Raw genomic sequence first — 17,429 nt, 5'->3', positions numbered from 1 at the left:
TAAAGTGTATGTTCCTTGCCCTTTCTCATCAGTGTGAAATGTTCTATTTCATCTTGTAATAACAAATTCGAATTATTAAAGCTTTCATTGAGAGAGAGAGAGAGAATGAAAAAAGATATAATATATATATATATATATATATATATATATATATATATATATATATAGAGACACAGAGAGAGAGAGAGAGAGATGGAGGGAGGTTTGGAGGGAGGGAGGGGCGCGGAAGAGAGGACAAATACAGACAGACAGACAGGCAAGTGAGAGACGCGCACAGACAAACAGTCAGACAGGATGATACATGTATACAGAGACACTCAGATCCAAAGAAAGAAAGACAGAAAGAAAGAAAAGAGAGAAAGAGAAAGAAAGAGAGAGAGAGAAACAGAGAGAGAAACAGAGAGAGAGAGAGAGAGAGAGAGAGAGAGAGAGAGAGAGAGAGAGAGCGACAAACACACAGACAGACAGACAACTGGAGCGCAAGAAAAAAACAACAACCTGAAAATGAATCCAATTGCTCATGAACGAAACCATAATAGACCAAATTTTATTGAACTCAATAATATCCGATAGTGGGTCCACAGTACCAATCGTCTCCCTTCACAGGCCTAGACTGAACATACATAGGCATGATGATGATTCATAATCAAAATAATGAAAATAATAATGAAAATGATCATAATAATAATAATAATAATATACAATGTTTCGCTATATCGAGCAAGTTAGGTAACAAAAAGCACGATAGGATGAATCGAGTTCATACAGTTGATCATCAATTCATGTACACGTGTGCAGAGCGACAAGATTTGCAAGAATAATCATAATAATAATAATAATAATAACAGCCAAAAGAGGAAAACGATGATGCGTTCTTTCTTTTCTTTCTTCCATGTGATACTCTGCTGGGAAAATGATGGTGGTGATGATGATGATGATGAAAATCAGATGGAACTAAGCAGGCCAAGATGATAATGATGGTGATAAAACAGACGATAAAACGTAGCTTGTTTTCCCCTTGTGTATATATATGGCTGTCTTATGATAGATCCAAATTCTTAAAAGCCATGCATTCATTCTCACATCAATGCACGCACATACGTGCACAAAAAAAACACACTCAAGCACATACCCATAAAATGACTAATATTATTCTGAAATAGTTTGTATCTTTCCAGAAGACAATGAATGGGGAATATATATCTATATGCAATGGTTCGGTGCACACACCACATACACACAGACGCACATAGATACAATACGCATGCGCGCAAACACACACACACACACACACCACACATGCATACACAGGCTGATTCATGTATGATTGTACCTGAACTAAAAATACACCCATAAATTTCTCTCCTTACTTCTCTCAATCCATTACACACACACACACACACACACACACACACACACACTTACATCAGAACTGTACGACTAAAACGAGGACCAACCGTATGCATGGTAACTTGCCGAAGGACACATTTAAAAATAGTCATGAACGGGAATTATCACACGCCAACTCTTTATTCGGGAAGGTCCATTACTCAAAGTGTAACGTAGCGAGGCTAAATCAACACAGACCTAAACACCACAATAAAAGCACTGTCTAGTAAAAAAAAAGAAAAAAGAAAAAAAAAAGATATTCCTCACAAGAGTAAAAGCACTGTTCAGATGTTCTGCACAGTGGCAGAGATTGCTTATACCTGCAGGAGAGGCGGACTTTCCAATTCATTTATTGTCTCATATTCCGCTCTGTAGACAGTACATTGTTGTTTTCCGAACGGTTCAACTCACAGTATTTGATTGAAAATACAACAATACATAATCAAATACAGAAAATCTCTATCAGATAAACGCTGTTCTCTTTCGTCAGTTCCAGACAAGTACAAAAAAAGAAGGGATTACTCAGGCCGGCAAAGTACATGCAGTTTCTCCAAAAAGAATATTTATGGAATCTGCTGTCTCGACATTTTCGGTGACAATCGATACTGAAGTCATCGTTTCGATGACAATCAAAATAAGTCATATTTTCTAGTGAACTAATTTTTGATTTTCACCCCAGTTTTCGTTCCCTGTCTTTGAGTCTGTAGCAAGTTCAGGGAAAGGTTTCCTCCCACCTACCCTTATCCCCCAGTGTTAACGAAATAACTTCTTGACGTCAAACAATAAGATCAATATTAACATTTTTAAAAGCTATCTATTTTTTTTAATACCTCGAGCATTCTCGTTATTTATGAATCACTGATTAAAGTGTGTCTTAAGATTTCTTGTTGTTGAAAGGAGTGCAGAAAAGACATCTTTCCAGGTTTGGAACAAGAGCTTGTAGGGAGGTGTCAAGGAACGGTAAACAAAGTGGAAAGAGGAGATCATGTCTTGCCGAAACAGTTTGTGAATCCTTTGGTGGATGATGAGATAACCAGTACACTCCTTCCATAATTTACACAGATCAGTTCGTATCTGTCAAGGTTGAATTTTGGCTATAACGTTTCGTCGAAGACAATAAATCAATGGTTAAGAAAACGTGTAAGATTCCGTTCGTAATTTATCATCATTTCAGTCTTTTAATGGTTGTGTTTCTGTCATTTGTTTTCTTTCAAGTTGTGTTCATTTGTCAGTTCTCTTTAACCTTTCCTTTCGTGATAAACTGATGGCTGGATGGCGTCTGCACGTGCGCTAGCTGTCCTGAATATCGGGTGTCCCAAACAAAACTGAACCGCATTTTGACAAGTATTTTCTCAGTGATAGACTAACCGAATTTATTGAAAATTTTCACGCAGTACCCTTAGGGTATTATCAACAAGACTGCAAAACATCTAAAAGTTCGCACGCAAATTATGAGAGTATTCTCAAATTCAAAACAGCATTTCAAAAAATCCAGTATCAGAGCTGTGCAATGTGACCTTCATCATGTTCATGCCAGCTGCCAGGTGTTGGCATCTGTCAATCAGTGTCAGTTTAAAAATAGCCTGTCTGGGCTGGGTGTCAAGTCTATTGGTTTTTATATATATATTTTTTAATTGTCGTCTGTATCCAAAATCAGTTCTGTCCAAAGTTTCAGTTTGGAAGGATCAACCATGCCTTTGAGTGAAAGTGATAAGGTTACCATTGAAAACTGTTTCAAGGAGAAAGTGTGTTTTTCCTCTGATATTGGATTATTTGACATGCTGTTTTGAATTTGACAATATACTCGCATAATTTGCGTCCGAACGTTTAGATATTTTGTAGACTTGTTGATGATACCTTAAGGTTACTGAGAGAAAAATTTCAATGAATTCGGTTTCTTTATCACTGAGAAAATACTTGTCAAAAAGCGGTTCACTTTTTTGGGGACACCCAATACATCATATTCGTTTGGACCCCTGTTATGTTTTAAAAAGTTTGTTTTTTTTAAACGAAGCATGAAAATCCTATGTTTGGGTTTAAAAGGTTAAAGGTTAAAGGTCCCAGGGCCTCTTACAGCCATCAGGGCAGTAAACTCATACCCACTGTGTCAAGGGCTCGGCACAGGCAGGCAGTGAATTCATATTCACTGTGTCAAGGGCTCGGCATGGGAAGGCAGTGAATTCATACCCACTGTGTCAAGGGCTCGGCACAGGAAGGCAGTAAACTCATACCCACTGTGTCCAGGGCTTGGCACAGGAAGGCAGTAAACTCATACCCACTGTGTCAAGGGCTCGGCACAGGAAGGCAGTAAACTCATACCCACTGTGTCAAGGGCTCGGCACAGGAAGGCAGTAAACTCATACCCACTGTGTCAAGGGCTCGGCACAGGAAGGCAGTAAACTCATACCCACTGTGTCAAGGGCTCGGCACAGGAAGGCAGTAAACTCATACCCACTGTGTCAAGGGTTCGGCACAGGAAGGCAGTAAACTCATACCCACTGTGTCAAGGGCTCGGCACAGGAAGGCAGTAAACTCATACCCACTGTGTCAAGGGCTCGGCACAGGAAGGCAGTAAACTCATACCCACTGTGTCAAGGGCTCGGCACAGGAAGGCAGTAAACTCATACCCACTGTGTCCAGGGCTCGGCACAGGAAGGCAGTAAACTCATACCCACTGTGTCAAGGGCTCGGCACAAGAGGACGGGACCCAATCCTCTCCTTCAACCTTCCCCAGTTAAGTCAGGTATCCATTCACATCCTGGTGGAGAAAGGAAAATCGGAGTAAAATGCCTGCACCAAGAAGGCCACACCATGCCGAAATGGAACTTCAAACTCTGATCACTGGTGAACACTAGATCAGAAGCCCAACGCCTCACATATTCTGTCATTGAGCCTCCGAATTTGGGTTTCCTCGTGTCTAACCCCCCCCCCCCCCCCCCCCCCCCCCCCACTATTTTTCGTTGTCTCTGTTAGGTTTATTTCTGCAAATCGTGGGGTAATGGAAATATCTGTCTTCCCTTACATTGAAGTTTCTTCCTTACCCGGATAGGCACCTGGAGCAGGCCCAGACAGAGAAGTGAAAGCTGATGATTACAAAAACAACAACAACATGCAGACTGACAAGAAACAGTTTGTGAGACTACGATTATGATCTGATACAAAAGGAACACGTGTACATCTGTGGGGGGGGGGGGAGGGGCAAGCTGCAAATATACACTCTACATAATCCGCAGTTTCTTCTACACACAGAATCCACATTGAGATTAGCAGTGTTAGAGATTGTTCCCGCCAGGTCAGTAAGATGCTATTGCCAGTCATTTTACATGATTACATTCACAAGCAAGGAGAAACGCCGAGAAACTCGCCACATTCAAATTAAGTTAATAACATTATCAATATGTCATGATAATGAATGGGTTGTGCACAATCCTTGGCACAGAAAAACAACAAGATAACTTGTTACGTTCGTCCTATGCACCTCCTTCAGCATCATTTCGACATAAGCCGTCAGGATACAGTGGAAATGATAAACTGGTAGCGCATCTCATGTACAAACAATTGATTGTACACACATACACGCTAGGCCGCCTTATATCCAAACTGATCTGTCCATCTTTAGGTGCTAATCCTGTTTTTTTTATGGGACCTCTCATTTCATTCATGGTATCCATAGACTGTTGATGGAAAATGCACATTACAACCCACTGCCAATGTGATTAACTTTTGATGCATCACATAAACATTAACATATAAACATTTCCCTTTCCAGTTCCGTTTTCCGATTTGAAAAAAAAACCCAGCCGTTCACCTGTCAAAAAAGAGAGAAAAGTTTTTGGAACGCTCTAAAATAAAAGTCAGAAACCTTGTGTGCCTCTGAACACAACACAATACACAACACAACCTTGTGGTATTTACCATTATAAACAGACAGGTCAGTGATTACACAGACTGCATTCGAAATCTTCAAATTACTGTTTTACTTTTTCTTTTATTGAATTCAATAGCGAATATTTCAATGAGATGAGACACCATGAATACTCCATGTGGTTATACTGTGCTTTTAAGTTCTTTCACGCAATGTCTGTACGGATTCAGACTAGAACACAAACAAAAAGTCATTTCTATCAACTGTCTGAAGTTAAGACAAAAACCAGATAATATGGAACCCACACTTCCGTCAAGTCCTTCCAGAAGAAGACACTGTGAGATGAGATACAGTTGGATGTTCCCCCGGGCCACTGTGTTCACAACGCGGAAAGGTCAGAACGTTGCCACTGCTGCCAGCCACAGCAGCTGACCACAGACATCCCGGCAGCAACAGCAGTCAACACACTCCACTGATCTGGTGGAACTTCCTGTATCGGTATTTAGATATCGAACCGAATATCCACGATTGGATCATGCTTCTGAACCCCGAAAGTGTACAAGATGAGTCTCCAGTAGCCGCACAGCGCAGTGAATCAACACAGTGATCATAAATCCAGAACGAAGCTGATTCCCAGGGGTCGACTTGTACTCCTCAGTACCCCCATGTTCAGGAACGTATCAGATCACGATACACCCTTCATTTTGTACCACAAAACAACACACACAAAAACCAAAAGAAAATAAAAACGTCGACAGATGATGAACACACGTTGTCACACGTGTTGGCATTCCCCAAGCAGCACGTCAGGGGCAGGTCACTCTCAACGCTTGCTGATGCTCAGGTCCAGCACCTCCCCTCCCGAAGCCGCCGCGGAGGGGAGTGAGGAGGAGGAGGAGGAGGAGGAAGGGGAGGGGGCGGTGGCACTGGCAGGCGGCGCGCTGCGCCCCGCGCTGTGAGCAGTCCTGGAGTTGGCGCTGACTGCGGCCTGGGCCAGCTGCTTGGAGGCCTCTTCACTCAGCCCGTACAGGTGAGACAGGTGTGCCGCCTCCATGGAGGGAGGGGGCAGGGGGTGGGGGAAGCAGGACGACCACATCCTGGGGGCGGCCACGGGGGAAACGGGGAGCGGGAGAGGCAGGTTGAAAGGGTTCAGCGACGGCGGCGTGTGTGTACTACTACTGATCCCGCCCTTGCTACTGCTACCGCTGCTACTGCTGCTGCTGCTGCCGTTCACTTTGGTGTGGCTGGGGCGAGGTTTGGCCGAGGGGGGTATGAGGGGAGGGGGAGGGTAGGCTCCGGGCAGCCCGGTGCGGGGCTTCTTGGCGTCGCTGTGGGCTTTCTGGGGCTGCTCCGAGGGCAGCGTCAGCCCCAGGGCCTCGTAGGGACGCTTGGCCATGTCCCGCTGGAACTGCAGGTGCGCCGCGTCCAGCTTGCGTTGCTGTTCCTGCATCATCTGCAGGTGCTTCAGCTTGTACTGGTGGTGCTGCTGCTGCTCCTGCAGTCTATGGTGACTCTGCTTCCGCTCCAGCTGCTCCTGCCGCTGCTTCTGCTGTTCGCGCTCCCTCTCCCTCTCCCGCTCCCTCTCCCGCTCCCGCTTCTGCTGCTGCTCCCGCTCCCGCTGCTTCTGCTGCTGCTTCTGCTTCTCCAGCTCCAGCTCCTTCTCTCGCGCCTGCTGCTGGTACTGCTGCTGCTGGGCCGCCAGGAGGTGGGGGTGGGCCAGCGGGTGGAAGGGGTTGAGGAGGTCGGGGCGGGGCGGCCAGGGCATGAGGGCGGACAGGGCGGCCATCTGGTAGTCGCGCTCCGCCTTGCTGTGCAGCGACATGGAGGTGGACAGCTTGTGCATGTCCATCATCTTCTGGATGTAGCTGGCCTGCTGCAGCGCTGCCTCGTTCTGCGCCATGTGGAAGGCCATCAGCTGGGCGTGGCTGATCTCGCTGGGCGTCATCACCCGCGTCATGGCCTGCTGCAGCGACAGCGCCAGCTGCTCCTGTTGCCGGGCGTAGGCCGAGGAGGACGCGCTGCCACCCAGCGACAGCGGCGACCCTGACGCCAGCGACGGCGAGGACAACGACAGCATGGAGGGTAAAGAGGACGTCAAGGACAGCATGGAGGGCAGGGAGGAAGAGGACGACGACGAGGAGGCGGCGGAGGAGGTGAGGGAGAGCATGGAGGGTAGGGAAGAGGAGGAAGTGAGGGACAGGATGGAGGGGATGGAGCTGGACAGGGCCGACGTGGCCACGGTGGAGGGACGGCTGCTGGACAACACGGAGGGAGGCGCTGACGACGACTGGTGAGAAGACGACGACGACGACGACAAAGGCCTGCTGGGTTTGCTGGAGCTGCTCCCGCTGGTGTGGGGTGGCAGGGACAAGGCGAACGAGGACAACAGCGACGACCCGGGGTAGGGCGACACGGCCGGGGACGACGAGGTCAGCGACAAATGCCAGGCGGGCGTGCTCTTGCGACTGTGCTGGCCGGGGGTAGGCGACGGGTGGTGCTGTCCAGAGGGAGAGGGGTGTCTGCCCGGGGGAGACAAATGTCGCCTGGAGGGAGACGGCAGCTGTCTTGAAGGAGAAGGCAGCTGTCTTGAAGGAGAATGCAGCTGTCTGGAAGGAGAATGCAGCTGTCTAGAAGGTGACGGAACGAGCCTGGATGTCACCACTGCTGCTGGTGTCTGTGGCTGGTGCTGTGGCTGATGCTGTGGTTGGTGCTGTGGCTGGTGCTGTGGTTGGTGCTGTGGCTGGTGCTGTGGTTGGTGCGGCTGGCTGTGGGGTTGGAGCGAGGGGGTCAGCTGGGGGGGAGGGTGCAGGACGGGGGCAGGGGGCAACGGGGCGAAACTGGACCCGCCCACCGTCTTCTCCTCTGTCGGTGGGACTAGGTGGGGTGGGAGGAAGGGCGACTTGGACACAGGCGGAGGAGGAGGCGGAGGAGGAAGGGCAGGGGGAGGGAGAACCGCAGCAGGAGCAGGAGGAGGGGAGGCAGTGTGCTCCTCCGAGCCCTCCTTTTTGTCCCCCTCGGCCTGCTTCTCCTTGGTCACTCGAAGGTTGTCGATGATGTTGCTGAGTCGTGATAACTTGTTGCTGCAACAGAAACCGGAGTCATAATTATACCTAATCGTGGATCTGTAATTTGATCAGTGTCTTAACATTATCTGTGCTAGTAAGTATGGCTAAAAACAGACAATTCAACGTGTTTTCTCTCCATGGGATATATTGCGGGTTTTTTTTCTTCTGCCAAACATTTTCTCTCAATTGACGAGAGAGAGGCGAGAAAACTGCTGTGGCTTTTTGATGTAGAACCTTAACAGCTGGGCGGAGAAAGCGGAAGTGGTTTTGGAGATGGGCGTATCTTTTCTTGATTTGATCACGGATCTTGAAAACGCATTTGGCTGACCTACTTTACCTCTCTATCAATGGAAAAATGCTAAACTGCTGACATATAAAATTTGTTTTCATCAAACATACTAAATCAGTTTGAATCAGACTTCATCTTCTTTGCTCTCTCACATTCTCTCTTCTGCTTCTGATAAATAGTATGGTTTAGATATCGCAGGTCAAAGCAAAGGGAAACTAAAACAGACCACTCTTTGTTTTAGTCCGAATTTGGTTCTGTCTGGTTCAGACACGATCTTGGCAATGTTCAGAATTTTCAAATGTGCTGTTAGGAAATAATCATAACTGGTAGAAGTAGCTTGATCACGTCAAACTGAAATATATTTCTTTAAAAAAAAAAATTTTCCCAGTGTCCCTGCCGGGCTTGAACTCTATTTGGTGCTGGGTATGGACAGACATTTAAAGTTATAACAAGAATCAGATCAGACATATCAGAATTACAAGTCCATCATTACCGGAAACATTTAACGACAGTCATTCAATGTGTTCATATTGCAAAGAGTTGCAAGTAAATGAGTTACACGTTGTTGTTAGTTGCCAAGCTCTGATGTGTATTCGAGAAAAAAAATATATTGCTTGGCATAACTATTATACACAGCTTTCAGTATTCAAACCGAACCGTCTTTCAACTTTCTCCATCAAAGTTCGAATCTTTTCATCACTGCTGTTACATAAAGCCTTCAAACTAAATGAAATAGTTAGCAACTTCACGGTAAACTGAAATTACCCTGTATCTTGCTCTGTATTGTAATCAGCTTGCAACTGAATTTAATGCAGTGACATGAATTTGAAACACAGTGTGCACGGCCTAAATGTGACTAAACGGTCTGAGTTTAAGCGCCCCCTGGCCCCCCCTCTCTCTCTCTGTGTGTGTGTGTGTGTGTGTGTGTGTGTGTGTGTGTGTGTGTGTGTGTGTGTGTGTGTGTGTGTGTGTATCTGTTTAAAGCATTCAGACTGCGATCGACTCTGATGTCTTAGAATTCTGAAGTATGTTTCTTGTTGACATGACCGCATATCATTTGTTGTTTTGGTTATAATTATGTTCATGTGTTTGCACCGCTTTATGAGAGGCAATGGCCTGTACTTGAATAAATTATCCGTATCCGTATATCTCTTTCTCGTTCACTCTCTCTCTCTCTCGTTCGGCTGTTTCTGTCTCTGCCTATTTGTCTGTATATCCCTGTCTCTCTCTCTAACTCGACAGTTCCTCTCTCTCTCTCTCTGTCTCACTCACTCTCTCTGACTCTCTTCCTCTCCTCAGTCTTTCTCTTCACCTCCTACCTCCCTCTCTCTCTCTCTCTCTCCTCCTCCTCCTCCTCCTCACCCAACCCATCTCTTTGTTTCTAATTGCCACCATACCACCCTCTCTAGCTCTCCTCTCCTCTTGGTCAGAAACCAACACGTGTGGAAAGCCAACAGTACCTCTAACGCATGCCGACACGTCCTCAGAGTACATGAGGTTCCGTAACGTGGAAAAAAACACCCAAGCAAGTGTCTGATGCCAGAGTTTTGTACACCAGCAGTAAAACCATAAATATCAAAAGACCGCGTTACGGTCTATCATCACCATCTCCTTTTTTCTCCCCCCCCCCCCCCCCCCGCCGCTTACTTCCTTGCTTTCTTCCTTCCTCCCAGAAGGTTTGTCTCGGAAGCTCTTCAGACATTCCAGGCGTCTGTTGGTCGCCTTCGCTCGATGCGAACGTTGTATGAAGCTATTTGGGGTGGGGGTGGGGGGTGGGGGTGGGGGGGGGTTGGGGGTTGGTGGTTGGGTGGGGAGGAGAGATTGTTTTCCCAGGAACATTCTGTAACGTTCTCTCTGAGAGAAAATGAAGTCCTTAATGCTTACTTCTCATACACACTTATTTCAAGCCCCCCTCCCGCCCCAGTTCCCGCCAACACTACACACACACACACACACACACACACACACACACACACAAAGAAAGAAAAAAAGGGCGGGTACAAAGAAAAATGCTGGTTCAGAAATATTCTTCCTCGGTGGCAGTAGCGACTGAGAGAGGTAAGTTATTGTGCCATGCACATGCTCAGCACAATGAAACATGGTAGAGAGAGAAAGAGGGAGATATTTAGAGACAGACAGACAGACAGACAGAGACAGAGACAGACAAAGCCATTGACAGAGAGAAAGAAGAAGAGAGAGAGAGGAGGGAGAAAGAGAGGGGGGGGGGGCAGAGACGGAGACAGAGATAGTGAGACAGACAGATAGAGAGTGGGGAACATACAGAGAGAGACAGAGATAGAAACAGATATATGGACAGACAGACAGACAGACATACAGACAGACAAACAGAGATACGGACAGACAGACAAACAGAGATATACGGACAGACAAATAGAGATACGGACAGACATGCATACAGACAGAGATACGGACAGACAGACAGACATACAGGCAGACAAACAGAGATACGGACAGACAGACAGACAGAGATACGGACAGACATACGAACAGACAGAAATACATACATACATACAGATAGACAGAGATACAGACAGACGAAGACTGTGAAGAACAGGGACAAAGGGAAGGAAATACACAGGCGGGGATTAGGAGGGCTGGGGGGGGGGGGGGGGGAGAGACCGAGGGAAACAACAAGGACAGTTAACTCTCTCCATACGAACGGCGAAAGAGCACGACGTTAACAGCGTTTCACCCCAATTACCATCATCAAAATATTGCAAGCGGAAGGCTCTTATTCTGAAGACGTGAATGCTGACAAAGAATGCCACAATTCTGACGACGGAAGCTAAAGGGTTGGGTCATTCAGACACCCACTGGACATCCGAGGGGTCTGTGTAGAGGAGAAGAGAGGGCTGGCCGTACTGAGTGAGTTAAAAAGAGAACACTGAGGACACATGAATGATACGGGCAAAAAACAAAGAGGCCATGTGTGACTAGGTGCATGGAGAGAGAACAAAGACACATAAATGATACGGGAAAAAACAAAGAGGTCATGGGTGACTGGACGGATGGAGAGAGAACAAAGACACATGAATGATACGGGGAAAACAAAGAGGCCATGTGTGACTGGGCGGATGGAGAGAGAACAAAGACACATGAATGATACGGGCAGAAAACAAAGAGGCCATGTGTGACTGGGTGCACGGAGAGAGAACAAAGACACATGAATGATACGGGAAAAACAAAGAGGCCATGTGTGACTAGGTGCATGGAGAGAGAACAAAGACACATGAATGATACTGGAAAAACAAAGAGGCCATGTGTGACTGGGTGCATGGAGAGAGAACAAAGACACATAAATGATACGGGAAAAACAAAGAGGTCATTGGTGACTGGGTGCATGGAGAGAGAACAAAGACACATGAATGATACGGGAAAAACAACAGAGGCCATGGGTGACTGGGTGCATGGAGAGAGAACAAAGACACATGAATGATACGGGAAAAACAAAGAGGTCATTGGTGACTGGACGGATGGAGAGAGAACAAAGACACATGAATGATACGGGGAAAACAAAGAGGCCATGTGTGACTGGGTGCATGGAGAGAGAACAAAGACACATAAATGATACGGGAAAAACAAAGAGGTCATAGGTGACTGGGTGCATGGAGAGAGAACAAAGACACATGAATGATACGGGAAAAACAAAGAGGCCATGTGTGACTAGGTGCATGGAGAGAGAACAAAGACACATAAATGATACTGGAAAAACAAAGAGGCCATGTGTGACTAGGTGCATGGAGAGAGAACAAAGACACATAAATGATACGGGAAAAACAAAGAGGCCATGTGTGACTAGGTGCATGGAGAGAGAACAAAGACACATAAATGATACTGGAAAAACAAAGAGGCCATGTGTGACTAGGTGCATGGAGAGAGAACAAAGACACATAAATGATACGGGAAAAACAAAGAGGCCATGTGTGACTAGGTGCATGGAGAGAGAACAAAGACACATAAATGATACGGGAAAAACAAAGAGGCCATAGATGACAGGGCTGATGAAGAGAGGACAAAGACACATGAATGAGACGGGAAAAACAAACAAAGAGATCATGCATGACTGGATGCATAGCGAGAGAACAAAGACACATGAATGATACGGGAAAAAAACAACAAAGAGGCCATAGATGACAGGGCTGATGAAGAGAGGACAAAGACACATGAATGAGACGGGAAAAAACAAACAAAGAGATCATGCATGACTGGATGCATAGCGAGAGAACAAAGACACATGAATGATACCGGAAAAACAAACAAAGAGACCATGGATGACAGGGCTGATGAAGAGAGGACAGAGACACATGACTGATACGGGAAAAAAACAAACAAAGACACCAGTCATAGGTGACTGGACGGATGGAGAGAGGACAAAGACACATGAATGATACGGGAAAAACTAAACAAAGAGGCCATGTGTGACTGGACGGATAGAAAGAGGACAAAGACACATGAATGATACGGGAAAAACAAACAAAGAGGCCATGTGTGACTGGACGGATAGAGAGAGAACAAAGACACATGACTGATACGGGAAAAACAAACAAAGAGGCCATGTGTGACTGGACGGATAGAGAGAGGACGAAACCAAGAAAGGAAAAGAATTGTGTGTGTGTGTGTGGGGGGGGGGGGGGGGGGGGGGGAAGAATGGGAAAGAGAAAACAAAGAGAAAGACAGAGAGCGATGGACGAGGACAGACAGAAGTGGTAAAAGAAAGAAGTGGGCGGGTGGAGTCGTGTGTGTGTGTGTGTGTGTGTGTGTGTGTGTGTGTGTGTGTGTGTGTGTGTATGTGTGTGTTGGTGTGTGTGTGTGTGTATGTGTGTGTGTGTGTTTGTGTGTATGTGTGTGTGTGTGTGTGATGTGTGTGTGTGTGTGTGTGTTGGTGTGTGTGTGAGAGAGAGTGTGTTGGTGTGTGTTGGTGTGTGTGTGCGCGTGTGTGTGTGAGTGTGTGTGTGTGTTGGTGTGTGTGTGTGTGTGTGTGTGTGTGTGTGTGTGTGTGTGTGTGTGTGTGTGTGTGTGTGTGTGTTTGGGGAGGGAATGGGGCAAGTGGGAAGGACATCCTAAATGTAATACATATTTTGCTTCTTCTTTTTTTGTCTTAAAAGTTCTTATCTTTACAAAATGTCTCGAATTCATTCAACATACTGCTTCAGCCGCGAGCATGGTCCCAAAAAGCAATTCAAAGGAGGGCAACCAGTTTATCTTTTCACCCATTACACTGTGAATATCAACCTCCACAAAACAACACTCAACTGCTCCCCAAAGACCCATGACTGAACATTCGCTGGGAGATTATGACTTGCAGAATCACACAAGTTTCAAACTGTCCCTATTATTCGCAGAGAGAGAGAGAGAGAGAGAGAGAGAGAGAGAGAGAGAGAAAGGGGGGAAAGAAGGTTGGGGGGGGGGGGGGGGGGGCTGGGGATAGGCGGGGGGGGGGGGGGCTGGGGTGGGGGGTAGGGGTTGGTGGTAGGGGGCGCTGGAGAGGGAGGGAAAGAACGCTAAAGGGAGCGTGTGAAAGGAAGAGTGGGGTCGATCATTGAAATGTGTTCGTCTGTCTTGCCATGAAAAACAAAAAAACAAAACAAAAAACAGGCAGAAAGGAAGGAAGGACGTAGAATAGAGAAGGAGGTGGTTGTGGGTTCAAGGGCACAGAAAGAGACAGAGAGACAGAGAGAGAGAGAGAGAGAGAGAGAGAGAGAGAGACAGCCAGCCAGCCAGCCAGCCAGCCAAACAGACAGAGACATAGAATATAACGAAGACAAAGAACGATAAAGGGGAACAAAAAGTGGGAGAGGGAAAGAAGGACAGGGGACGTAAGAATACTGACAGAGAAAAAAACAGAGGAGAGAGGATGGGGGGGGACCTGGTGGCGGGGGGCAGGGGGAATAAGAAGAGTCCAGTAAACAAAACGTAAGTGTACTAAGAGAGAGAGAGAGAGAGAGAGAGAGAGAGGGAGAGGAGGGAGGAAGTGGTGAGAAAGAGCGAGACAGAACCTTGCAAAATTTGTCCTCCCTCTGGAGAGAGCAGGACGCCCATCAAGATGAACATGTGTATATAAAACCAATTTTGTCTCTATTTTGGTTTGTTCCTTGCATTAAAGATGATTCCTGAACACGAAGGCATCGATCAGTCAATATTCAACCAATCGACCGATCAACCAAATCGATCATCCAATCAAATAATAATCAATAACTCAACCACCCATTCATCACTTTTGTCCATCAACATGTCGACCCCTTAAGGCGTAAGAAGGTACCTTCTAAAAAAAATCCATCCATCCATCCATCAATAATCTTCAAACAATCAATCAACCAGCCAGTCATCCATCATAATTATAGCAATCGATCCATCATCTATCTTCGCGTTAAAATCGATTCCACAATCAGAACACGTTCTGTTTTTAAGACTAACCAACCAACCAACCAACCAGCCAACCAACCAGCCCTAAAATCACCCTTCCGACCAACCACCCAAAGGCCACAAGGGCCTAAAAGAACAGAAGGAAACCTCCTCCTCCTCCTCCTCCTCACTCACCCGCTGGCCTTCCGCTCCTGCTTGGCCACCTTGGCCAGGTGAGGGGTACCGGCTGACAGGCCGTCCTCCCCGCGTCCCTCCGCGTCCCCGGAGCCTCCCGCGCTGCTGTCGCTGACGCCGCCAGAGTCCTGGGGGTCGCTGCTGCTCCCTCCACCACCACCACCACCACCACCACCACCACCTCCATCCCCGCCACCACCACCATCCCCGCCACACTCCCCTCCACGACTCTCCTCATCCCCACCACCGCCGTCACCGTCACTGTTGTCACTTCCGCCACGATCGCTTTTAATGCCACCGCCGCCTTTGCCATTACCGCTGTCACCATCGACACCACCACCACAGTCACCGTTACCACGACCAAAGTCGCCGTTACCACGGCTAAAGTCGCCGTTACCTCGGCCAAAGTCACCATTACTACGGCCAAAGTCGCCAGTACGAGCGCCAAAGTCACTGATACCACGGCCAAAGTCGCCATTACCTCGACCAAAAGCACTGCTGCCACCGCCGCAGTCAGTGGTGCCACCGCCGAAATAGCCACTGGCACTGCCACAGTCACTGCTAGCACCACCGAATTCACCGCTGCGAGGGTCAAGCTGGCCATCAGAGGCCTCTGGTCGGTCGCTGATGGCTGTGTCCGCAAGACTGCCATAGGGGGTGAGTGGTTTGTTGTCCGACACACCGTCCTTGGCGGGCTCCTGACCCAAGGCGCCGTGAGAGTGCCCTGACGACGTGTGCCGCTCTCGTTCTTCGCCATCCTGTTGCGGGTCGCTGCACGTCCTTGCCGAGGCTGTCTCTGTGATGACCGCTGAGGGGATGGAGGATTGGGAGGAGGTCGGCGTCTCCACTGCTGATGATGCCTCTGACGTGGTCGTCTCCATCGGTGTGGCGTCTCCTGTAGACCTGCCGCATGCCTCTGAGACCGTTTTGGATGTGGGCGTCTTCGGTCTTTGAGGCTGACAGCTAAAATCTGCAACGGTTGCTGTTTCGTGGATATTTCGTTCTGAAGTTCCCAAAGTGAAGCCCTCAGTCTGCAGGGTGTGGTGATCGTTAGTGGTGGGCGTGGTAGAGGTGTTGCTGGGATGCAGTGGTGGTGGAAACGGGAATGACGGCTGTGGTGCCGCCCTGTCCACCTCCATCGCCTCTTCATGATCGTTCTGATTTTCTGAGGAATTTGTTCCGAATGGAGTTTCCAAGACTTTCTCCTGACCCCCAGCTGCTTCGTGTGGACTCACTGTAGAGTTGGTGCTGTGACACGGGCCGGCATCTCTCACACCCACTTCAGAGGAACTGTTGCCATCTTTGGGTTCACTGTCGTCATTGACGCTGACCTCCTTGGCTCTTTCTGCCTCGGGGGTGCCTTCCGGAGCCTTCATGTCCAGGTTGAGACTGTTTGGAATGGTTTGGGTGACGATGCCAACGTTTTCTGCTGACGGCTCTGGAACTCTTGGCTTCTTCTCTGTGTGTTCGTGAAGGACTGGCGACATGTCCTGGTTGGTTTCCCCGTCCGTCAGGCAGTTCATCGTGACGTCCTGCTGGGCGTCGTTCTGATTCTCTGCCTCCTCTCCGCTGGGGTCTTTCTTGGCGGGCTGCTTGCGGTTGATGTTGGCCAGCGGTTCGTCATCCTCCGAGGAGCTTTCCTTCTTGGTCAGAACGGGGGTCAGGGGCTTCTTCATGCTGACTGCTGTGGGGGTCAGGTCCGGAAACAGCGGCTCGTTCAGCGACGCGGGATCAAAAGGCACCACCCCTACTCCACCACCACCACCACCTTTGCTCTTCTCGTCGTCGCTGCTCCCATCCTCTTCGGAATCCTCATCCGATGAAGACTCGCCCGAGGAGGAGGAGTCTGAGGAGGACTGCGGGTCTGGGTTGGGGGGCAGGTTTCGTGGGATCTTCACCTTGATGGCCTCCACGCGTTTAGGCGGCTCGGCGGTGGGCTCGGCGAAAGACGCCGCCTTCAGTTTAGTGGCGGTCTTCTTCTCGTCCTCCGACTCGTTCAGGTCTGACGTGGCTTCGTCCTCCGAGGACGACGAGGAATCGGCGGTGCTGGGTCCGTCCTGGTGACCCGGGGCCGCTGTGCTGTTGTTGGCGGCCAGCAGTGCCACGTCCCCGTTCACCTCGCCGCCCCTGCCGCCGGCCCCAGCACCGGCACCGGCCTTGTTCTCTCTCCGCCTGGCCTGCTCCCGGGGGGTGCTCCGCTCGGCGCTCTTCTTGCCTTTGCTTTTCTTCTTTTTCTTCTTCTTCTTTTTCTTCTTCTTGTTTG

At 48.3% G+C, this 17,429-nt stretch overlaps 1 protein-coding gene across 1 annotated transcript in view; it reads right to left on the bottom strand.

Annotated features, from left to right (window-relative positions):
• Nucleotides 1–1,505: 1,505 nt before the first annotated feature.
• Nucleotides 1,506–17,429, bottom strand: part of LOC143281469 (uncharacterized) — a 143,063-nt gene continuing 127,139 nt past the window's right edge. Inside the window, exons 2-3 of the mRNA XM_076586683.1 lie at nt 15,167–17,429; nt 1,506–8,334 (exon numbers count right to left, since the gene is read on the bottom strand). The exon at nt 15,167–17,429 is cut by the window's right edge and continues 70 nt beyond it. Of these exons, the coding sequence (XP_076442798.1) occupies nt 6,078–8,334; nt 15,167–17,429 (4,520 nt within the window). The 3' untranslated portion in view covers nt 1,506–6,077. The remainder of the gene's footprint in view (nt 8,335–15,166) is intronic.

This window comes from Babylonia areolata, chromosome 1 (assembly GCF_041734735.1).
Source record: "Babylonia areolata isolate BAREFJ2019XMU chromosome 1, ASM4173473v1, whole genome shotgun sequence".
NCBI classification, from domain to species: domain Eukaryota; kingdom Metazoa; phylum Mollusca; class Gastropoda; order Neogastropoda; family Buccinidae; genus Babylonia; species Babylonia areolata.
The sequence above is the reverse complement of the archived record's forward strand: the minus strand, read 5'-3'. Positions and strand labels throughout refer to the sequence as shown.